General features: G+C 36.6%; 1 protein-coding gene across 3 annotated transcripts in view; it reads left to right on the top strand.

The window, feature by feature from the left end:
* Window positions 1–1,163: 1,163 nt before the first annotated feature.
* Window positions 1,164–24,216, top strand: part of LOC106791876 — a 28,268-nt gene continuing 5,215 nt past the window's right edge. The window contains exons 1-2 of one of the 3 annotated variants that reach the window (XM_014757857.1): window positions 1,164–1,448; window positions 11,903–13,500. In XM_014757857.1, the coding sequence (XP_014613343.1) occupies window positions 12,404–13,500 (1,097 nt within the window). In that variant the 5' untranslated portion in view covers window positions 1,164–1,448; window positions 11,903–12,403. Of the gene's footprint in view, window positions 1,449–2,503; window positions 2,606–11,899; window positions 13,501–24,216 lie in introns of those variants that run through there. The other 2 variants (XM_014757855.1, XM_014757856.1) reach the window with 2 other exon arrangements.

Genomic DNA, 24,216 nt, shown 5'->3' with positions numbered 1-24,216 from the left:
ATATACAAGTATTCGTATATTTGTAATATTCGAATAACAGGAATATAATGTTGGTGAAACAATAGATAATTACATTTTTATTAAGAATAAAAATACTGCATCTTAGATGAAAAAAAGCTAATGTTTAAATAATATAATATATTACAAATATATCCAGTGATACTCCTCATATAAATACAAGGAGTCATAAGAGTATTCGCACTCCCCTACAATATTAAATAATTATTATTTGCTTGTAATGCAATGTTTCCAAATTATCGAAAATTTGTATATACCACATATATATGTATCAAAAGAAAAAGTATTAGGTCGTCTGAAAAATATTTTTTGCTTATTTTTAGTAAGTTTTAGTACATCCTCAATTATTTATTATATATATATAATCCATTCTGTTATATTTTTCCATGTTGTATGTGAACTTACAATTGGTAAAATGATATAAAATAAAAAACTATAGCGTAGATAAAATTGATAAGAAAAAAACTATTAGAATAGAAAGAATATATTAAGTCAAAGGTGGGGGTAGGGGTGAGGGTAATTAATTCGGCTAAAATAAGAGTCAGTCCCTTGGTTAATGAAGTATTCGCGTAGGACTTAGGGGTACTACTCGCGCCGTTCCTGGATAGGTCGCGAGTGTCGATGATGGGGGTAAGAGGTTGTATTGGGCTGGCCCCTTGTCCCCTGGCGCGCAATGGGCCAGTCCTGCGCGTTACCTCGCCGGTCGCTTGGGTCGACCGGCTGCGCTTCATCAGTCGACATTCGACCGTGCAACGCGACCTACTATTAGTAAGAGCGTCCTCCTCGGTGCCGGTTCTTTCTAACTCGTGATTGCGCATTGCCGCAAGTATAGTTACCGCGATAGTAACAGGGGGAAAGGTATAGCCCGTCAGCAACAACAGCTGCCCGCACCAATTTATTTTTTAATTCTTATTTCTTTTTTTTTCTCTCTCGCGATCATAACGTTTCCAACCTTTCTCTAAATAATAATAATAATAATAATAACAACTTGTATTAGAGAGAAGTTTTTAGCGCGAATCGCTGCAATTTGTGTTTTGAAATTTTGATACAATCGAAAAAGAAAAAAAGAGAGAAATATTGCGAGGAAGAGGAAGATACTAGATAAAAAAGAGAAAGAGAGAGAGGGATAAAAGTTTGAAAGCGGGGAGGGGGAAGAAAAGATCAAGTGTCGGTAGTGTGGCAAGTGTGCGCGGGTGTGTTTAATTTAAAGTTGCGGTGGATGATACGAAAGAAAGATTGTGGGGGGGTGTATCATAGATCCATCGACCTATTTTTATTTTTCATCGTTTGTTTCCTCGTTGACTCCTCCTGTCATCGGCTCGTCATCGTGATATTTTACTTGCTCGTGTTACGAGTCGAAGAAGAAACCATCGACGAAGCAAGCAAGCAAACAAGCAAGCCAGCCAGCCAGCAACGGAATGTGGCACGAGGTGAGTTAGCAGCTCGCCCGGTTTCGCTTAACCGCGAGAGAGAAAGAGAGAGAGAGAGAGAGAGAGAGAGAGAGAGAGAGAGAGAGAGAGGTTCAGGGACGGACTCCTAAAGTCCCTGGACCCTTTTTCGACCTAGGACCACTTCGATTTAGGCCCTTCCATCCCCCAATCCTCATTTCTTTTTTCTCTTCTTATTATCTTCTTTCGCGCGCTCATGCGCTCTTTCTCTTAACTATAACTCCCATCCTCCTCTACTACCATCAACCCTATACCATACATATACAACTCTTCTTTAGGTACTCTTGCTTGACTTGTAATTTTTTTCCGAACGCATTCGAACCTCCCGAAAAAAGAGGGCCGATGATGATCGATTCTTCGAAAATTGATTTGCGATCGCGAGAAAACGTGTTGCCGGTCGGGATAACGTTCAATGTATTTTCGTAGAAACCTTACGAAAGAAGATTTCAAAGAATCGACAAGACAACTCCTTCTTTCGTACTTTTCCATTTTATTATCTTATTGTCGAAGATGAAATTTTTACGTATCTTTTATCTTTAGTATCGATCTAATACAAACTAATATAATAATTAATCGATATTTTTCTTCATTTTTAGAGAAAAAAAAAACGAATACTCGTTCGTTGTATCTTTTTCGAGATAAGAAATTATTCGTGTTACGAAGTTATGTTCACGCGACAGATGTAACATTTTTGAAAGGGCGATCGATAGGTACGTTACCTTTTCAATGGCTCAATCGACGTTAAGAGGGGAAAATGGAGGGATGATTAAAATGCTTTCAACATTCCTAACGTACGATTCTCGCACGAAGCTAACTTCTATTTTATGAGATAATAAATATTGATTACACGATGTTTTATATTTATCTTTATGTAGTTAAATGAATATAAAGAAAAAGTAATTCGATTTATCTAACTGTTCTGGTAGGTATTAGATAGTATACGCGATTATCTTACCCCCATCTTTTTCCTCGATCACGTGTACCGGATCGTTGTTTTCTATGGCTTCCGTTTGCTATGCTAAACTAACTCGCGTTTTCTTACCTTACACAGTCAACGAGAACGCAGCCGTCGTTCAACATTTTCCGGGCTCCTCTTCCGAGACTCTTCCGGGATTCCACGATGGAAGATCTCCCGTTTGGTAAATTCAAAAATATTATCGTTTAAACGATATTTATCATTTACAATTAATTTTACAATCGTTGGAAAGTAAACAAATCGGTCGGCCAACTTCTCTTCCGAGATAGAAACAAAAATGTTAACACTATCGAGCTGGCCAATGATGAATATATATATCTCGGAAATTTTTTAAATAGTTTATATTTAAATAGATATTTATTAGGCCCAAGCCCCCTCCCCTTCCCGCAGTATTTTGCTTTCGATCAAATTGATTCGTTGAAAATTAAAGAGAGAAAGTAAGATGGTAGAAGATTAACGTTTTTGGCGTATCATTATCGATAGATCTAAAGTTTGCTCAATAACAGCCAATGAGTAATTTCTTCTAGTTGATTTCGAAGCTTACGTCGACACGGCCCTGAGAGAAAGAAAGAGAAAGAAAGAAAGAGATAGATAGAGAGAGAGAGAGAGAAGAGAAGTGGCCTCGCGATTCGTGTACGCAAGATATTTTGTATCCGTTACTCCCTCGAACGCATTCCATCTCGTTGGATCTCACGCGACATGGATCGATTCGTCTTTGAACGTGCCTCTCCTTTAGAGTTTTAGATCGAAATCCGAAAGGCATTATATTTTTCCCTTCTTTTCTTTCTTTTTCTTTTTGTTTTTTTTTTTTTTATCGATATATTTCACATATAACATATTTAATAATACATTTTATTTGGAACCAAGCTCGCATCGATCAGCAATCTGTTAAGTTAACAAGTTAATCGTTTGATCAGTCCGACCGTAAGTCAAATTATTAGGGTGAACCAAAAGTTCATGCGTTTATTCTGTTGAAACTTTACTTTTGAAACTGCATAATGGATTGTTTTTTTTTCTTTTTTTTTTTCTTGTAAAGTTTACTTTGAAAATATTAATTTAAATAATGCACGAACTTTTGGTTCACCCTAATATATATATAGATGAAATCAACATTGTGAACATTGCGAAGCTTAATAGTAATTGAATGGAACGATCTTCGAGCTGCGTTATGATGATACAGGGGTGTGGGGGGGAGGCGGTTTGGATGGAAGAGTCACACGCGTCGATTGAGAATTTTTTGGAAAGTCTACGAAAGACATTATTTCTAATACGTTGAAATTCCGTTAAAGTCCCGTAGGGCCCACCACCAATGCTTCTCGTTCGTTCGTTCTCTCACGTTTCTAACATCATCGTAAATCGGACGTTAAGGCCTGCTTGGTTCGTCCGCCTTCTCTTGTAAGCCGAACCCCGAAAAAAGATAGACGGATAGAAAGAGAAAGAGAAAGAGAAAAAGAAAAAGAGAGATGTAGAGAGTGAGCGAGTAAGAGAGATGAAGGCACATCGAAGGTTGGCTCTCGTAGCAAAGGCACTCCTTAGTTCTGGCTCAAGGTCGGACTATTAAGAGGCTAAAGCACACTGACGGGTTTACGTCCTTCTTACGGGGAAGAGTTCTTCGCAGCTTTGAGCAGCGTTAGCGGAAACGCACAAGAGTAAGAAGAGAAGTATAAGGGAAAAACGAGAGAGAGAATTATCAAGAGGAGAGACTTTAATGCCTGGTACCACACCGTAACGAAGATTCTTTGCGGGAAAAAAAAATAAATGGCACCGTTGATTTCGTTCGACGCTTTATAAAATTTCTTTTAGCTTTTGGATGATCTCTCTTCCTTTCTTTCTCTTCCTTTCTTTCTCTTCCTTTCTTTCTCTTCCTTTCTTTCTCTTTCTCTGTCTTTCTTTCTTTCTTTCGACAGGTAGTAAAGTCGACTTGTGCCGACAAATCGATTCGATTCGATCTCTCGAGCCGTTACGCAAAAGTTCGCGGTACCGTATCGAAACGGTTGATAAGCGACGACCAAAGCATTTTTTCTTTCTTCTTTTCTTTTATTATACGTATTTTTAATATACACACTTTATACTTAATCGTTAACACTTGTTTTTTTTTTCTTTTCCCGCATACACTTTTCGATCATTCGTTTAGCCAAATCCATTAAAACTTCACGAAAGGAAAAGGTATCGCAAAATTGATAAACGATTACGTAAATCTATTGTAATATATGTTTAAAACATTATTGTTGATAAAATTGATTTGATTTGATTTTTATTCTATGGGATAAACCTATTAATATAGAATTTTATAAAAGAGGTCAGGTAAGAAATAGAGATTGTTTTCAGATAACTTATGTTAGACAATGTTTGATAGATGACATAGACCGATTAAATAAATCTATATATACCGATCAAAATAATTTACATTTCTGAGATAATTGTTATTAGTACAATTAAAGTAACCATAGAGGAAGTGCGATGATTTAACAAATCATGGTTTCGTAGATTTTTTTTGATGGAACATTGACTGAGAATTATAAATAATATTCTCAAAAAAAAATCTAGTAAAAAGAGGAAAAAGAAACATGGCGTTTAGTTTAGCAACGTGTCGTTGAAGATTTTTTTTTCCAAGGAAGCCAGATGAAATTTGTCGAGCTACGCGTTATTAGAAGCACATGGGGGATTCTTCGCTTGCTCGTCCAGCTCGCAACACACACACACATACAAATATATATATAAACACATAGGCATACATGGGGGACACACGGTTGTGATCATCGCGCATATCAGAGGACTGGATTCGCCGTGAGCTTCGTATTCTTACGAAGCCGCGTATTAACCGCAAGGACTCGTTTCAGCTTCGGCCGATGTTAGGGCGTGTCACCAACGACTACAACGACAACGACAACGACAACGACGACAAAGACAATTCCTAAATTATTTCACAAAAATCGTTCGTTAGAGATCAGCTAATGAAAAAGAATCTTCAAAATTGTCTTTCAAGTTTGAACAAGTTGAATCATTCCATCTCTCGTTTCTCTATGTGTACGTAAGTACACTTGAGAATATTCGAGAGGGTATGGGATTAACACTAGAACTACCGAAAAAAAAAAAAAAACGAAGCTACTTCTACCGAAACCTCAGTTGAGAAATGACTGGTCATTAAAAAAAAAAAGAAACGTAAAAATAGAATATTTTTTTTATTTATTATTATCTTATAAAAAGAATTCAAGAGAGGTTATGGAATTACAACTATTTAATGCCAATTATAAAAAATATAATAATATATAATTATAATAAAATAAACCTATATTAAATACCTTCGATAAGGTATCCCATGTACTTCCACGTTACGGCTTCGAAAATTATAATAGTGTGCGTTGGTGAGGAGAATTGTTGGCGATAAAAAAAAAACTCGTCAAACACAGGCATGGGTCTGTATTGACCTAAAACCATCGTTGCGTTTCTTCCTCATCTTCTTTTTCTTCTCATTCTTTTTATTTTTGTTGTTTTTGCCATAGTTTGAATCATCCATCTCTTGATGGAAATTTATGTAATAAATTAGAAAATATTTCGTTAATGTCGCAATTGTTCATAAAATTCGATTCTCGAATTCTAATTTGTCGTTAGTTTTCGTTAACGTTCTTCATCGAATTAGTTACGCACAAGAGAAACATTAAAAGCTAATTGAAAGCAAGGTTAAAAGGAAATCTCCACTCAAAGATTACTTTATGTTGTTCCCGTAGATACATTCTCACGTTTTCCCACGGATTCTTTAGAAATCCTCTTTACCCCTCTCTTTCTCTCTTTCTTTCTTACCATTTCTTGCGACCTCAGCAAGCTTCTCAAAATTATACTAGTGGATTCTAAACAAAGTCCTCGCGGAAGCCAAGAGGTAAGGGGAGGTAGAGGAAGAAATTTTCTTCCTCGTGGAAGAAAGGGGCCGTGAGAGAAAATAATTTACGCATCTGTAGATATATTAGAAGTATAATAGTTGAAACGTTTATACATTAATGTTAAGAAAAATATGAATTATTAAGATTTGAACGAATTCATTTGATAAACAACGACACTAAAAACGTATTACAAATTAGATACCTTAATACAGCTAATAAAAAGGAAATAAGGAAGGAAGGAAGGAAGGAAAGAAAGAAAGAGAAAGAAAGAAAGAGAGAGAAAGTTAAGGGAAGAGAAGTCAAAGTACGTTAGGTAGGTAGAAGGAAGACCATAGAAGGAAGACCGTAGAAGGAGCGAAAGACGAAAGGCGGGAGAGAAAAGGGAAGATGGTGGCCTCGGTTGGTTGCTGTCCATTCAGCGGGCACCTGCCACGTTAAATTCAGCCAGGCCCAACCTGGATCGCCGCATAGCATAACTCTCTCCCTCCTGATCCCCCCCCCACCCCTTCTTCACCCTCTTTCTCCCTCTTTACTTCTTTCTTACCCGCTTTGGATGCACGATCGAAGAAAGAGAGAAAGGGAACGGGAGACTACGAGGAAGCGGCCCTTACATCTCCCCCATACAGTAGATACATCTCTCTTACATCACTTCGTTCTCGTTCTTATAGTTAGTTCAACGAAAGATAGAAAGAGAGAGAGGGAGAGAGAGAGGGAGAGAGAGAGGGAGAGAGAGAGAGAAGGAAGAAAAAACATTTTCTGATTTCACACCGATAATACCAACCCTTCTTTCGTTTCCTTGCATCCACATAAACACACATATACGTTCTTTCTCTCTCTCTCTCTCTCTTTGCCGATGTTGCCTTTCGCATGCGAGGCAACTGTACCTTGCAACTGTTATCTAGGCAACGACCTTGCTTCTTTCTTTCTCTCTTTCTTTCTCTTTCGTTACGGAAGTTGATTCGTCGTCCATTTCGTCCTTGTAATCTTTGGTCTTTGACATCGTCGTCGTTGTCGTCATAGTTGTTGTTCAACAATCGCAAGTTCATCGATCTATAATGAAAAATTATCGATCTATATGCGAATCTAATTGATTCGTCGTTAGTTTGTTTTATTTTGTTTAATTTTCTTCGAAAATTTATTCATTCCATTTTTTAACACTTTCTCGTTGTACACCGTGAATTCGATTGAATTTCTCGCATGGTTATACATATATTATATTCGACGATTATCTTGATAAGAAAAAAAAAACTAATGTATAAAACCAACGTTGAATCAACAAATGATAGATCTACGTATATGTATTTCTTTATAACAAATCTGTGTCGAACTTTTGTTATAATTTTATATTATACTAATTCGATTTCGTTGAAAGCTGCTTCACGAAATGGCTTCTTTTACTTTCGCGACCCGCATACCACTGTTATGCTATTCTAACGTATTCTATGGCTTGTAGGAAAAAAGGAGGAGTTTTTCTTGACTAACGAAATAATAATCAATATTTAACTATAAAAATATCAATTGAAAATTGTGCATGAATAATTAATGCATATTGTTTCAATTGTAATTGGTTTGTAAACCGTTCGAGTGGTGAATATTTTTAGTTAAAATGTTTTGTAGGAACGGAATAATTTATTTTTTAATGCAATTGATTGATTAACAAAATTTAATAATAAATTATATTTAATAATTAAAGTTTTTCTTTCTCTTATACATAATTTTAATAATCAATACACAAATTAGTATTACATTATTTGCATTTATATTGACAAAAGCGTATATGCGTCCCTAGTAGTCAAAGGGTTAAATAAAAAAAATAAAAAAAAAATAAACTTACACACCACTTTGAAAATAAACGTTCCCAAATATTCACGTTCGTTGCTATTCCTACGTAACGTTTTACTCTTAACGTATATACAAATAAAAGGGGTATGATATAAAAGAAAGAAAAATGAAGAAACAATAGGGTAAAGAAAAGAAAATGGCGTTCATAACAGTCACAAAGGGTTAACAAAAATTCGTACATTACGTTATTATTTTCATCTACATTACTGTTCACTTTTTACCCATTATTCAATTTTTTTTTTCTTAGATAACTCATTCTTTTTTATTCCCGATGTATGTACAAAGACGATCTATATATTATCTCGCTTATCTTTGTGCTTGAAACGTAGTGATGTTCGTATTTTTAACGTCCTTATCCGAGTTTTTGTAGAAAAATATAAGGAAAATGAAGGGAAAAAAAACCATGAAAGATGACAGGGTATAGGAAAGTTCTGAAATTGGATAAGAACAACGCGTACGTATAGGACTTCTCTCAACATCGGTGAAACCTTGCGTGGCTTATAAGCTTGTTATAATTTTAGCAAGCTGTCGCGTGTAGGAAAACATGAGATTCGCGCTAGTCGTTCTATTTTTTATCTATCGTCCGACAGGTTTGAAAGATAAGTTGAAAGATAAAATTGAAAAAGAACAAGTTAAAGTAAAATCATTCTTACGAGTTCGTTTAAAAAGTTGTTAAATGTATTTTGTTTTCTTACAAAATCAAAGTTATTTAAAATGAAGGTTTATATAGAGTGGACAAATTTTCGTATGAAACCCACTGTATACATATGCATATACGGAGATAATTGTTTAACTTTATTTTTTTTTTCTGACATTTAAAATATAAATTATAAAGCATTTCGTTCCGTTCTCACAACAAGCGAGTTTTTCGCTTTCAGTTAATAACCTACGTACGAACCGAGCATAATGATAGTTCGTTGAATATGTGGGTCGTGTAAAACGAACGTTCCCTTTCCCATAAAAAGAGGACCAATTCGCGTATCACGATCGAAAATAACAAAAGTCGTTCCGCTACGTTGAATCGAAATAAAAAAGAAAGAGAAAGAAAGGTGATCATCAGCGAATGATAATTAGTGTCACGCACCTCTCGTATTTTCCGAAACGAACTATTTAAATAAAAATTACCTTTACGTGCAATTTTCAACGCTATGAAAAGAAGAAGAGAAGAATAAGAAGAAATAGAACATCGATCCGCGATAAAACACGAATGTGTTGAACGTTGACGATGTCGTTGGGAATTGTAACATTACGTACGACGATTAACTCTAACATAAGCGATTATGCGATAGATCTCGAGACATTTAACCGTGTATAGACCACAACAAAACCACTTTCAAATAATAAAATACCTAACCAAATTAAGGAATCGCGGTCTAGTTTCATTTAACTCGTAATATTTTTATTATTGAATATACGATAATTATCAAGTTTTTAAAAAAAGAAAGATTTCTTAAATATACAAAATTAACTGAGTACTCGTGCTGATACTGTCTGAAAAAATAATTCATAAAACTACTTTAAATATATATTAAATACAAAATTATATTAATGTATATACTTAATAACTGCGTTCAAAAAAAAAACAAGAAAAAGAAAAAAGAAAACGTTTATCTTTATATTTAGTTTTTTGAGCAGCTAGATGATAGTAACCTCTTTAAACGTAACTATTTTTGATCTTCGAATGGCGGAGGAGGGTATCACGTTTTATTACGAAAGTCTCTCTCTTTTGGACTCGTGATTCGTGCCGCTTAACACGCGATTTTCCTCTTTCGATTGCACTCGTCTGTTCTGTTCTTGCTGTATTTTTCTCTCTCTCTCTCTATCTCTCTCTCTCTCTCTCATGGGATCGACTGCACGTGTCCTAGGTGTGCGTGTACACGTATACGTGTGTACGTATGTATATACTCGTGTTGGTTCGAGGGCTTGGACGTGCTCACCGTGACCAGCAGGCTGAACGTCCGGAATGCGAGCGGAACCCGTTTCTATGAGTCAAGTCTGGCTATTGACAACAACTTCGTTCTTCTCCTCGTTCTTCTTCTTCTTCTCATCGTCATCTTCGTTGTCCTCGTCGTCGTCGTCGTCGTCGTCGTCGTCATGTTCATGTAGTCATAGTCGTAGTTATAGTCGTCTTGATAACCGATCCTACTCGACTCGAGAGATCGTACATCTTGATTCCTCGGCAGGATACAGGAAATAATGATTTCGCGAAATGTAAGATGAAATTTCCGGAGTTTTGATATGCTACTTCGTTTTCCGAACATATCTCTGTGTGTGTGTATGTTTTCATACGTATTCTCACGCTGATAATTAGTTTTATCCTATTAAAATAATTATTTTTATCTAATCTTCTTTCATTTTATCACAAACATCAATGTTAATTATTCATAAAAAGAGGGTTTAATAATAAAACCATACAGACACTTTATGTGTGTATACTTGTTCTTATTAATTTATTATTTAAAAACAAACAAAAAATAACATATATCTAGAATGAGATTTCAGCCAAATATTTTCTTTTATTTTTAGAAATGAGTAATCTATATTTTTAATACGTTTGTAATCGAATTTGTTTTACAAATTACGCGACGCGATCATTTGACCATACGTGATGATGGGTTTAATGTTAAAACGAACGCACGAAGTTATGCGTAGAATAAAAAAAAAAAATATTGGAAAAGAAAAAAGAGAATAAAACGCGATACATCATTTTGCGAATTTCTCTAATCGATCGTAGCTTCACCTACATTCAGCGTATTTACCGTGTGCTATGAATAGAAAGACCATACGTTCCTTCGATCAGTTCGTGGGTGGTATATACCGACTTTACTTCCCGATCTATTGCCATTATTCTTTTTTTTCTTTTTTTTTTGCGAAGAAAATCTATCTAATATTAGGTCACAATTTTTATTAAAACGAAACAACGTACAAGAACAAATATGTTTTCATAATGTTTCTACTATTCTCTGACCTAGTAGAAATGATTTGAAAACTTGCGTCTCCATCCCATTAGATTCGATCGTTTCTCATTTTCTGCTTTCTATATATAATACGTAGATATAAACACACACACACACGTGTGTACATACGTGTATAAGTAAAGAAGTTAAGGTGTAGGTGTAAGAGCTCGCGTGACCCGCGCGAGTCCTCATACATATACGCTCACTGTAGGAGGCAAATGTGCGGTGAGCAACTGCAGCAAACAGCAAGCAGCAGCAACAGCAACAACTTCGACAGAGAAAGAGAGAGAGGAATCAAGCCGTTAGCTAGAAAGCGATGATAATACGAGTGCGAGAAACGAACCTGACCGAACGTATCTCTTCTGTTAAGTCGTTAATGGTGAAAAGACGCTAATATTCCTCTTTTATTTCTCTTAACTCTTACCTTTCTTCTTCTTCTTCTTCTTCTTCTTCTTCTTCTTTTTTTTTCTCTTATTCTCCTTCTTCTTTTTCTACCATTTCATCGCCGTTACATCGCGAATTTATGACTGACTGAGTTAGCGTTGATCAACCGATGTAATATTGAATTAACCAACGTCAGATTTAGTTCTTAACCTAAATTCCTTTATCAAACAACTAATTTGAAATAATAATTAGTTCGCATCGCTAACATAGTAGTCCAGTATTTTATAGAATAAGTTGTTTCTCAAATTATTCAACGATTATACACGATCGTATCTTTCCTAGACATTTTATCCGGATCCAACGGTCCATTAATTACTTTTCTTCGACCTGTTCCAGCAGGCCCAACACGATCTCGGAAGCTATGCCGGCTGAGAGAGCAGTAGGAAGGGGAGACGGAAGTGGACCCACATTGCAGCAGCCACCTTAAGAAGAGTTTGCGTGGGAGATAAGCTTGGCGAAGGTTGCCAAGGTTAACTCTTGTCATCCTTCGATGAACGATGCCGATGTCGTTCGAGGCTCATCCTCGCTCGTTCCTCCTTCTTCTCCTCCTTCTCCTGTCAGATCAGTGTTCCTCGAGCGGAAGTCCCTCTCCTGAAAGAAAGTGGCCAATTATTTAAGGATTACCGTTTGGGAATCCACGTCGTCGCCATGGTGGACCTCCTGTGTAGCAACTCATTGAGCCCGGGCACGTAAAAACGATCTTGAGATTTCGAACGAACGAAAGAGAAAACAAATAAATAAGTAAATTGTTAATCGTTAGAATCGAAAGATATAGGACAAACAGCATGTAAGGTGTTAAACGAAAGGACAGCCTTCCCCCCGTGAAATCAGCGTCGAGTAATGCTGAAGCATATCCTAACGGGGCAACCGTCGTCAGCGGGCTCCAGGCATCATCACAATGACTATCAAACGAGCTCGGGCTCGTTGCACGCCGGCCACCATCATCACCATCAACACAATCTTCTTCAACAGGAACAGCAGCCGCAACCACAACAACAACAGCAGCAGCAGCAACAACAACATCATTATGGTGGCAATGGGAGCGGAGGTACGATCGCACGAGGCACGTCTGCAACGTCTGCTAGAACAAACGGCATCGACGTCTACGATTCCGTGGTTCATTCGTCGTCGCAAAGGCCGACGACGACGACGACGACGACGAATTCGTCAAACGTTCATCATCAAGCAGCGACGACACCTTCCTCGGCTCATCGGCATCCCTTGAATCATTCGCAGCTCAGTGTGAACAATCTCTCCCAACGATTAAATCACTCCCACGCGCTTAATCTTTCGACCCTGTCGACGTCGAAGCATTCGGTGAACAGTGTCAGTCCGGTCGTTGGTGGTAGTAATAACAACAATAACAATGGCAGTAACAATATCAATGGACACAATAATAATAATAATAATAATCTGTCGAGCGTGCCAAACCAGACGGTCGTCGGTGTCCAACTGCCGATTCATCAGGACAGACCGAAAGCGAACGGTGGCTTCGATATTTCGAGATTATCTAGATTACCTAGCCAAACGACCCCGTCGCCAGCACCTGCTGCCGTTCATCAGCCGGCTATGCCCGTTCAGATCGGCGGACACCCCGGACCAACCGTCATACCTCTTAACGCCTCATGGTCTTCTTCCCTATCGAGGAATCATCGGTGTCATGAGGCTGGCGTTAAGGAGATGTTAACGAGTCTTGGACTCCTCTGTTTGGTTTCTCTGTTACTCGCTCTCCTTTCCCTAATCTTCCTATTGAAGATTTCACCGTTGACGGTCACGCCGAGTAGCCTCATCAGCCCCGAGGAGTACACGATCGTCTACGAGGTGACCTTGGCTTTATGTGCGCTCGCTCTGTCCTTGAATCTGTGCTGCCTTCTGGTCTGCGCCATACAGTTCCTCTTCGCAGTTAAACTCGTCAAGACGTCGTATCAGGGACATCGGTAAAAACATTTTTCTTTATTTATTATTCTCTAGGTGTTAATATATATATATATATATATATATATATACAGATAGTCCTCTTACAACAAAATTTCCACAAACTTTTGTACAACGCTTTACTTTTACATCACTGGGATAACATGATTTTGTTGAACATATTTACAAAATTAAATTACCTTAAAATAATGACGCGAAGGAATAATGAACTCTGGGTTTTACGCAAGAGGGCATTTTTTAGGAACCTATCTACCGTGTTATAGGAGGGTTATCTGTATATACATATGTATAATTCGTACTTCGCGAGGCCGTTAACCGATGAACGATGAGCCGAGCGAAGGAAACCGCTTATCGTGCGAGTTTGACGCCCTGGAATCCAGTTCGATTACTTTTGAGTGCCGACGGCCGGCTGGTGGCCGCCGTTACCGGAGGATCCGTAATTAATTAACGAAATAAGAAAAGCCGTCCCATTTCGAACGATCGCCATGCAATAACGTTCCTCGTGACCCGCGTGAAAGCTTTTCAACCATCGTCGTTGTCGTTGTCGTTGTCGTTGGCGTTGTCGTTGACGTTGTCGGTATCGTTTCTCTCAAATCTTGTTTCTTCCTCTTTTATTTCTTCTTCTTCTTCTTCTTTTCGTTTTCTTTTTAACCGTCCAAACATGATCGTGTTGAGAACGCTGAGACGTAACGAGGTACTAATTATTTCAGTCAGATTCAATCTGAATTACCAACCGAGCCGATCTACGTCCAATTACAATTCAAAATTTTCTTATCTTATTCAAAATAATTCGTCTATTTATTAACGTTGAGATCGATAGATCATGATTGTTTGAGATGAAAAAAAATGAAGCAAAAGAAAAAAAAAGCTTATACAATTGAGCAGTTTATTTTGACAGCAACCCCCGTGTTCATTTTTTATTTATTACCGCGAAATGTTTTTTATGACAATTAACTTTAAGTTGTAGGATATTATTACGATCAACAAACAAATAAATATTAAAATGGGCTTACGCCACTTTCAAAATAAACGGCTCATACAAAAATAGATACAATATAATATTTAGAAAGAAAAAGAAACATTTTTTGGGGACATTCAACCCCCAATCAATCTACAGAATTGTTCTCACAATTATTCAGCCCCATTACTCTTTTTTTTTTTTTTTTCTTATTCTTGACATACATAGATACAGCCGAGAATTACGAATTTCTTTCTGAATAAGGCAATAGAAGATAGATTGACGGAAAACGTCGTTGTTATGTCACGCGTACGATGTCAAATCTTCGACACACTTTTCTTTCCCCTCCCCTCCCTCCCTCTTTCTTCACCGTATAATAAACCCGATCAAGATAATCCTTCGAAATAAGTTCTCAGTCATCCATGCGTACGTACATATTATACTTACGTACGTATTGTGTATGCTGTTCGAAAGTAGGTGTCTCGTATCTGTACGAGATCAGTGCGTTTCGTGATACATCATCGTTGTATCCTTTTCTGCATGTATAGTATTTCTTCTCACGAAGGTTTGAGAGTGAATGCGAAACGTAAAAATGAACATCCTGTGTTGGTATTACATTCATACATACATACATACACACATATTTATGTACGTACGTATGCATACAATTTTATTGATGTATACAATCGTGATAGCTGGCAGAACGCACAGGTGCGAAGCGGTTCTTTTCGCGATGCAACCTGGACGAAAGTAAAAGATGAGGGAAGGAGAAAAACGAAGTGAAAAAAAAAGAAAAAACATTGCAGATACCTACAACGTTACGAGATATGCGATCGAGAAGTACGTCGAACCTCTCTTCTTTTTCTTCTTCTTTATTTCGTAACAGCCGGTAGATAGGACACGTTCGATTCGTTAAAGAAGAAGCTTCTTCTATGCGAGCAAGAAACATTAACGAAAAATTCATTTTTAATAATCCTAGTGTAGCGTTTCGCTGAATTTTGTCTACGAAATATTTTTCTGAAAAATATAACAAGCTTGTAGCATTATAAATACGTACAGAGTATCCCAGTCCAACTGCGACAGCACATTCCGCAAATGGAAATAAGAAACAAAATACTATCCGATATTCTTTTTTTTTATTTTTGATAAATTATTTGTATATATAAAAAATGATCAAAACTGATTTGATCGTGGAACGATTATCGGGGAACATCGTGTATATAGATAAATGTTAGAAATTGAGGTGTTGATAATTAAAAATCGGTGAATTAAAGATCGAGACGGTAATTATAAATCGTGATTTTATTAAATAGATCAAATTTCTTCTTTACTGACAATAAATCTCGGACGTAGCGTTAGTAAGTCGAAAAGTAATGTTTGAGTGGTTTATCTAATCAACGCTGAGATAATCGATGATCCCTTTTTTCTATTTCTCTTTGAAATAGATATCGTTATCGAACCAAACCAACCGACCCTGGCCTTATACAACCTTTCCATTTCTAGACTATTTCTTCTACGACACGCTAGGAAAGAAGTAAAAGAAATAAAAAGTATTCCCAAGGAATAGGAATGTCTATAAATTGTTTTTGGAATTCCATGTTATCCAAGATGCCTCGAGGCACAAACAGAAAGAGAGGGAGAGAGAGAGAGAGAGAGAGAGAGAGAATTTTCCATGACTTTTTTTCTCCAGCTATAGTAGTCGAAGGTCCTGCGATTGAAATTCTATCGTCGTAACGAGTTTGTCGTTGTAGTAGTTGTCGTCGTCGTCGTACATTGGATTCTGCTACTGCGGAGATGAAAGTCGATCTTTAGAACGATCTATTAAAAGGCATTAGAACATCTATCTGAGCCATTTATTTTGAAAGTGGCATATGCCCATTTATGTTCGAATCGACATATTTAAGGGTTTGCGTTCGGATTCAATTTAAAAATATAGATAACAAATGACATAGTATTTCTGAGGGATAAACAATAAATTGTTTTTCCTTAACGCCATTTAAAAAGGCTGGAATCTCATCAAATTTTATTGCATAATATTTTCCATATCTATTTGAAACTCTCACAATGGGACTTACGCTACTTTCAAAAAAAACTTTTTCATCGTTTCATTAACCAGCAAATGTTCATGTTACAAAATCTTAATGATTTGAAATATATTAATAACAAGTTGCTTCAGAATGAAAAAGATCATGTAAAAATGCAAATTTAGCAGAAATTTGAGCAACAAATTTAATCAAAATAATTGATTAAACGCGGTATAGATAAATTTAATGAAATTATTGGCACGTTCTGTGTCGTCTTGATATTGAAATACTTATCGTTCAGGCCGCATGGGACGTATACGTCCCACAATTTATGATTGCATCATTTTGCCTCTGAAGTATGTCTTGCAATGATTTAAATAGCAAAAAGATCGTAATTATCAAGACATGGGTATTAGTTTAAGATACATAAAACAACAAATGAATTAATTTATTTTTTTAGAAATTATTTTAACATTATTGAGAATCATTTGATATTGATAATACCACGTAATGGCCACGTGGCACTGTTAAGAGTTGCTAGTTTTGTAGATAACTTGGCCTAAATGTCTGTCGGTGGTGAAGATAAGTGGACGATCGATCCCACTTTTGGAAAACTTTTTTTTATCGCGATCGTTGCCCTATTCTTTTTCTTTGTCTCTTTCTCTTTCTTTCCTTACTTTTTTTCGTCGTTCATCCTTACGCGAAAATATATATATATATATCTCGAAAAATCTGACGAAAAAAAAAAGCTTGAAAGCACCGCTTGCTTTAGTCAGCAACTCGGCAAGTAGTATAGCATTGTTACGAGCAAAGACCTCCATTCTGTACGCCTTCGGACGTGCTCCGAAAAGCGACACGCTAATGGTGAATCCTAAGCCCTTTTCCCTGCCCTTCTCTCGGTCCTTCCCTCCTGGCCCTTCCCTCCTGGCCCATTGTCGTCGGTAGACTCTTCAGAGACACCCTGGGGTGCGGCCTTACTCGTTGTGTTGTCATCACGGACAACTACAACCACAACGACGACGTCGTCATCGTTCATGAGAACGAATGCCAACGAGAAAAGATCTAACGATCCGGTTGCTTGAAAGACATTTTTCTTCCTCTGTGCTACCAAGTGCTAGCTCATTACTTAAGTGGCTCGTGATAACGGATCTTTGCGCTTTCATACTTAAACTCGGGACTATTCTAACTTACTCCTTCTTCTGTTGCTACTTAATAAAAAGATCCATGTTGCAGAGAAATTGTATTTCTTTTTAAATTGCACAAAGTTGCTTTATTTTTTTTTATTAATAAAGGAATAACATAATATGAAGACAGATCAAAATAAACAAGAAAACAGATATAATAATAATTCATTTATTAATCAAAAAAAGTGGGACATTTTTAATACCGCAGTAACTCAAAGAGTTAACGTTTAGAAAATTAGATATATATTTTCTCATTGGATAACTAATGAAAATTTATTTGTAGTAATCTTGCGTGTATCACTTTGCATCGATAAGTTTAATTTGTATGTAGGAGAAAAATCGATGGTAGGTTTTTAAAAGAAAGAGCTAAATCGTTCTCGAAAATGTATAAGTACGTATGAAAGACAAATTAGCCGAACTCCCGTTGGAAAAAATTCGTGTTACCCGGTGTAATTACAACGCTCCATCGGCAAACGATCGACGAATTCCTCTTCTCTCTTTTTTTCCCTTCTTACCCTTCTACTCTTTGGTTAAATACACATTTACGACGATAAAACGTAGGATTCTATGTAAAACGATCGAAACGAATCGTCGTAACATTTCTCCGTTATTTCTTTTTTTCTTTTCTTTTCTCTTTATCTTCTTCTTCTTCTTGTCTCTTTCGCTTTCAATGAAATTCCTTCATTTACGATTGAACAACCACGTCGAAACGAGTTTTCTAATTTAACCCTTCCCTGAATTCAAGGATATTTTGACGCGCGAAATTTAAACACATCTATACGCGTACATGATATCAAAGTGTATCAAAAACTTTATTTTTTTATTTTTATTTACAGTATATGGTGGTGACAAAAAATGTAGTCACCGTGTATATTAAATTGGTACAATATCAGAGCGGTTAAAAGATATGACGTAAGTGTATACTCGTATTGGTCAAAAGGGTTAAATAGAAACGAATGACAGAGCAGATACAACAACTTGTTTTCTTTCCTATGTGTCAGATCCAATTCTCATTTTCTCATTTTTAATAAGGCACAGTACTATTATCTTGCCGATGAGCGAAAGTATCGTGTATCTCTTCGATTCCACCCCCTTCTATCTAACATATATATATAGTATCATATTATTTATTATATTTTTATTATATATCTAATATAATATATATCTCTATATATAATAGAAAAGATATATATTACCGTAAAAGATTGAAATTGAATAATGTCAAAATTCACATGGTGAAATGTCAACACATACCAAATACGTCGGTGAAAGATCGAATATTTGGATTTATCTTTATACATTAATATTTCGAAGACACGCCAAGCAACCATATGAATCTTGACATTCTCCAATTAGGTTCTTTCACGATAACATATATATATATATACGTTTTGTGATCTAACGTGATGTTTGCGTCGCGACGTCTGGTTTATGTTTTCGAGTAACCCTAGAATATAGTAGAACGTTGATGTTACACGCGCGTTATATTCGTTTCTCCTCGAGTGCTACTTCACATTCCTTGGGTTCGAATCTCTGGCGTCCGAGAGTCGGTTTTCTCTCTCTCTCTCTCTCTCTCTCTCTTTCTTTTTCTTTTTTTCGAGGGGCACGTTTCGAGGATAAGGAACGAATTTGCTGGCTCTCTCAAAGAGCCCTCCTCATCGACTCGAGAATTTTCTCCTCGAGGAGGAGGAGGAGGAGGAGGAGGAGGAAGAGGAGGAAGGCCACATCGTTTTATTGTCGACTCTCGCTCGCTCGCGAGATTTTTCTTCGGGCTTTCTATTCTTTTTTTTTTTTTCTACTTCTTCTTGGAACGCCCCTTCTTCTTATCCCGGAAAGTCTCGAATGAAAAATTTTTCCCTTTTTGTTTGCCTAACTATTTCTGGATATCTATTTTTCTATTTTCTTTTTTTTATTAAACTGGAAACGTCAAGGGGTAATAAAGGAAAAGCTTAGACATGAAATATGTTTGAAAAATATTTTCGAAAGAAAAGATCGTCTCCGACTAGTGTCATATATTACATATAAACGTCATTATTTTAGATAGTAACGAGAGAAAGAGAAAGAAAGAGATAAAAAATTTCGAGAGAAGAAGAAACATGCGCGTTAACACCCAATTAGGTGGGTTTCTCGTTAGACATCCAACAGATTTAATAATAACCAACAAGAAAATCAAGGCAATATAAAAAGGAAAAAAAGAAAAAACAAATTCAAATGAATGAAATCCATTGAACTGAGGAGAAAAATCTTGAGAATTTATATGGGTCCATTCCGTGATGTTGATGCCGATTGATCGGTGAGACTTAAAAAAGGAATCCGCTGAGGTCCGAGACTCTTGATTATTTAAGTTAACCGTCGGGAATGGTTTTCGTGTTGGTTGGTTCATTCTCGAACTAAAGTCTAAAATGTATCTAGAAAATGCATTGAATCCCTGAAAGCTGAGGGTATAGGAAGAACAGGTGCGATTCGAGTAGTCTTAACGGTTATCCCTCTTCCTTCTCCCCCTTGCTTTCTCCATTTTTTCCCCCTTTTTTCCTTAAGAAGGATAAGGGCGCACCTTTCGCTACAAAGAATATATTTGACTCCGAGCTTCTTCCCTTCTTATTTTCAAAGTAGGTAGAAAAGGGGACGATCATTTCAAATAAGTAAAACAGGTAGAACATTGGCCATTTCTTTCGTGTTCGTTCGTTCATTGGTTCGTTCGTTTATTGGTTCGTTCGTTGGTTGGTTCTTTCTTTCGCGATTATAGCCGGTCATCGAGCGAGAATACGCAAGAGGTTAACGTACACGTATATGTACGTACGATCCATTATCGAGTAGAGAGACCGTACGATCAACGCATACGATCCATCATCCTGGTTCCTGGTGAAGCAACGCTCACGATCCACATCGTTGGAAACGTCGTTCCATGTTTTTACCTTCGGCCGGGTGTATATCATCTCCTACGATGATCGCTTATTTGAGACCCCGCGTTTTACCCCTCGCACGTAATTCACGCCTTTTACTTTTTGGATATTCCTTCTACGTTCATCATCATCATCTTCTTCTTCTTCTTCTTCTTCTTCTTCTTCTTCTTCTTCTTCTTCTTCTTCTTCTTCTTCTTCTTCTTCCTCTTCTTCTTCCTCTTCTTCTTTTCCTTCTTCTTCCTCGTTTCTCTTCCCATAAATTTCAAATTCGATTCCTCGGAATTGGGTTAATCTTTAGGTATCGAGACTAATGATCAAACGTGTTTGAAACGTTTTTTTTTTATTGTTGTTAATCTGTTGTATTACATTGTATGCTATTTATTTATATTATAATGCATATTACTTTTTGTTTAATGCTTTTACACCGTGTAAAGTTTCTCAACTCAATCCAATTCAGAGATAACGATGCGTTATATAATTTCTTATTTATAGGTAGTAGTTCTCTTCTACTGCATTTCTAGAAACTTTCAACTCATCTCCTCTTTTCTATAAGACGTTCACGGTGTTATTTGTGGAACTGTAGATATTTCTCGTCCTTTTAATTCGATTTCTTTACCTTCGTATTATAACCATTTCAACAAGGAACCGTGCTGATGAAGGGCGACATGGAAAACCGGTCGGATACAAAAATCCTATTAAATTCCGACTTTGAAACGATGTCGTTTTAGTTATACTTCATCGGAACTTATGAAAATATTAAAAATTGATATTTTTAATAATAATAAATTAATAAGAGATGACACATCATTAATTATGACGTATATGTCAGATTAATATGAATATAAAAACAAAAAAGAAGAAGAAAAAAACAAATTATAATATGTTTTAACTATGAAAAATTAATAAATTATTGGCTCGAGTAAAATGTTTCTAATAAGATTGATCATAATTCTACGATCACGCACAGATTAGAAGATAAGAAATCAAATCTTAAATTATCGGAAATGAAAAGCCCTTGTAATGTATTTCCGGTGGTTTAAATAAAATCGATGTTTGTAAAATAAAAAGTAACCCGTTCGATCTGTGGCTTCTAACCGGAAGTTAGAATGGCATAAACACGGCTTCGCTTCGGTTACGTTCGTTCTGCGCAATGCAATGAAATACATTAGAGTAGTAGTAGGAGTAGTAGTAGTATAGGCAGAAGAAGAAGAAGAAGAAGAAGAAAAAGAAAAAGAAAAAGAGGAAGAAAAAGAAAAAGAAAAAGGAAAGAGAGAAAAGGGCTCGTCATCGTGTCCTAGCTCTTCTTCGAGTTCCCCGACATTGTGCAGCTAACCGTTTCGCAACAGATTACATGCATCTTTCTCTAACGGCACGTACGCGGTTACACATCGTGTACACGCATACCTATCTACATGTGTATACAGGGTGGTCCGAATAAATCCTTACAAGCTGTTATCTTCAAAACTTCTTGACCAATTAAACCTTTCCTTTAAATTAAATTAAACGAAGAAATGCCTAAAAATCAAAGAGGAAAAAAAAGAACAATCATTCTACATTCTTCTGATATACCTATCATATATATATATATTTGTATTTGATTTGTAATATTATTTAATTATCAATGAATTTACACGTTAATCATAACCATCGATTATTCGATCATCGTATTAAATTATATTTAACGTAACCAATATTTTATCCTCCTATTTAGTTATAATAATATTAACTTGAAAACGCATTTTTTGATTCACCAAGTATATTCGTATTATACACATGTGGTGCGTATGTATGTATATAATAATCATCAATATATCGTAAAAGAGGCTCGTCCCCACGTGGAACCGTTCGCCAACTAGAATGACTACAACAGCTCTCGCTTTAATACCACCTTTCTTCTTCTCTCCTTCACCTTTTCTCTCCCTCTCTCTCTCCCTCTCTCTCTCTCCCTCTCTCTCTCCCTCTCTCTCTCACTCCTTCTTTTCTTTCCCCTCGTGTATTTTTTTTTCTTTCCTTGTTGTAGTTAGGAACACTCACTCTCGCGGCAATGAAACCGGCCGCTCGAGCTTAGCGCGTTTTTCCGCATTGCCATTAGAATCGTCGGTCGGTCGTCGACACCGAATAAGAAGACTGGAAGAGATTCTAAATACGGCCACCAACTAAAACTTTTGATCACCCTTTTCTCTTTTATTGTGTAATGATGCGCACCCCGAAACGGGTCTAAATATATTACATACATATATCTATTTTCTATGTAAAACGTGTTGAGTGTCTTCACGAGATACACCGAATATTTTGGTCCACCTTCGGGGAGACAGACATCACGGAGACGAGGTCAATGTCCCTTTACAAATGAGCACGACAGTAGTCTCTCTTCTTCTTCTTTTTTTTTTTTGCTTTTTTATTCTTAACCCCCCCCCCCTCTACAACGTCGTGTAATTTTAAAGTGACGTGTAACTTGTCGCGAGAGTTTTTCTACCAACCCCCACCAATCTCTCCATTGTTATTTTTAAATAATTCGTATTTAAATATCATATAATCGTAAATTATACTTGTGACTTTGTTTTTATTCTGATTGGGAGTTAGTTATAAAGGGTTTAATATACTCTCTTATTTATTTTCTTCTTTCCGTTCTTATGTTACAATTGCGCGCGGCATCGGTATTTTGTGTTTTTGATTTCATTATTAATAACGACTTTTTTTTAATTATCCATATTTTTCTTCCTTTTTGTTCTTTTTTTTTTTTGGATAGAACCAACGAATAAATATAATCTATTTAAAAAATGAATCTATTTGCATGCGTAATAATCATCTTGCTAAAAGAAAACACACAATCCTTTCGGATTCTTCAAGGTTGATATCTCTTCGACGTAAAATAACACTTTGCATACTCGCGAACTCGTGATACGTCATTGCCACTGATACCTTCAAGGACACGTCACGTCCTGCCCGTCGAAACGTGACTTTCCTCTTGATGAGAAACCCGCACTTTTACTCAAACAGTCTCTCTCTCTCTTTTTCTTACCTTTTCCTTACCTTTTGTCACCGTTATATATGGGTCGAACTATAGTAGAGAAGTCAAATGCAACGGCATGCATATTCCTTTGACTATACATCGAGAGAATAATCCTTTCCATCACGTTCTCCATCTAACAATAATTACGAACGTGTAACATATGCACGCATGCATACTAGATCGTATAAAGGTATGGAATCCCTTTACAAGTTTCGCCCTCTAATCATACATTTGTTAGAGATTGTCTCCTTTTTTTTTTTCTTTTTTTTTATTTCTTTTTATAAAAGCCAATCCTATCCTCTAATCGTTCACCGGAAGGGATCTTGAAAGGGAAGCTTGAAGATCTTATGTGTGGAATGGAAATTTTATTCAAAGTTAAACGTTATATCATACACGCGTAACTTTGGACACGATGCTGTCATTAAAATCAATAAATCGTAGAAAAGGAGGACATATAGTCTATCCGGTTAAATCATTATAGCGTGACACGTGTAATAAGAGAGTACCTCGATCAACTTTAACGGACCTTCCTTACCCTTACCCTTACCTCCCCTCCTCTCACTCTTTCTTCCACCATCCTTCTATCCGGCTTCGTCGCGAGTTCTCTCACGCGTACGAGAGAATAACTCTCATCCG

The sequence above is a fragment of the Polistes canadensis genome, unplaced genomic scaffold (genome assembly GCF_001313835.1).
Source record: "Polistes canadensis isolate GaletaPanama2010 unplaced genomic scaffold, ASM131383v1 scaffold_348, whole genome shotgun sequence".
In the NCBI taxonomy this organism is placed as follows: Eukaryota; Metazoa; Arthropoda; class Insecta; order Hymenoptera; family Vespidae; genus Polistes; species Polistes canadensis.
The sequence above is the reverse complement of the archived record's forward strand: the minus strand, read 5'-3'. Positions and strand labels throughout refer to the sequence as shown.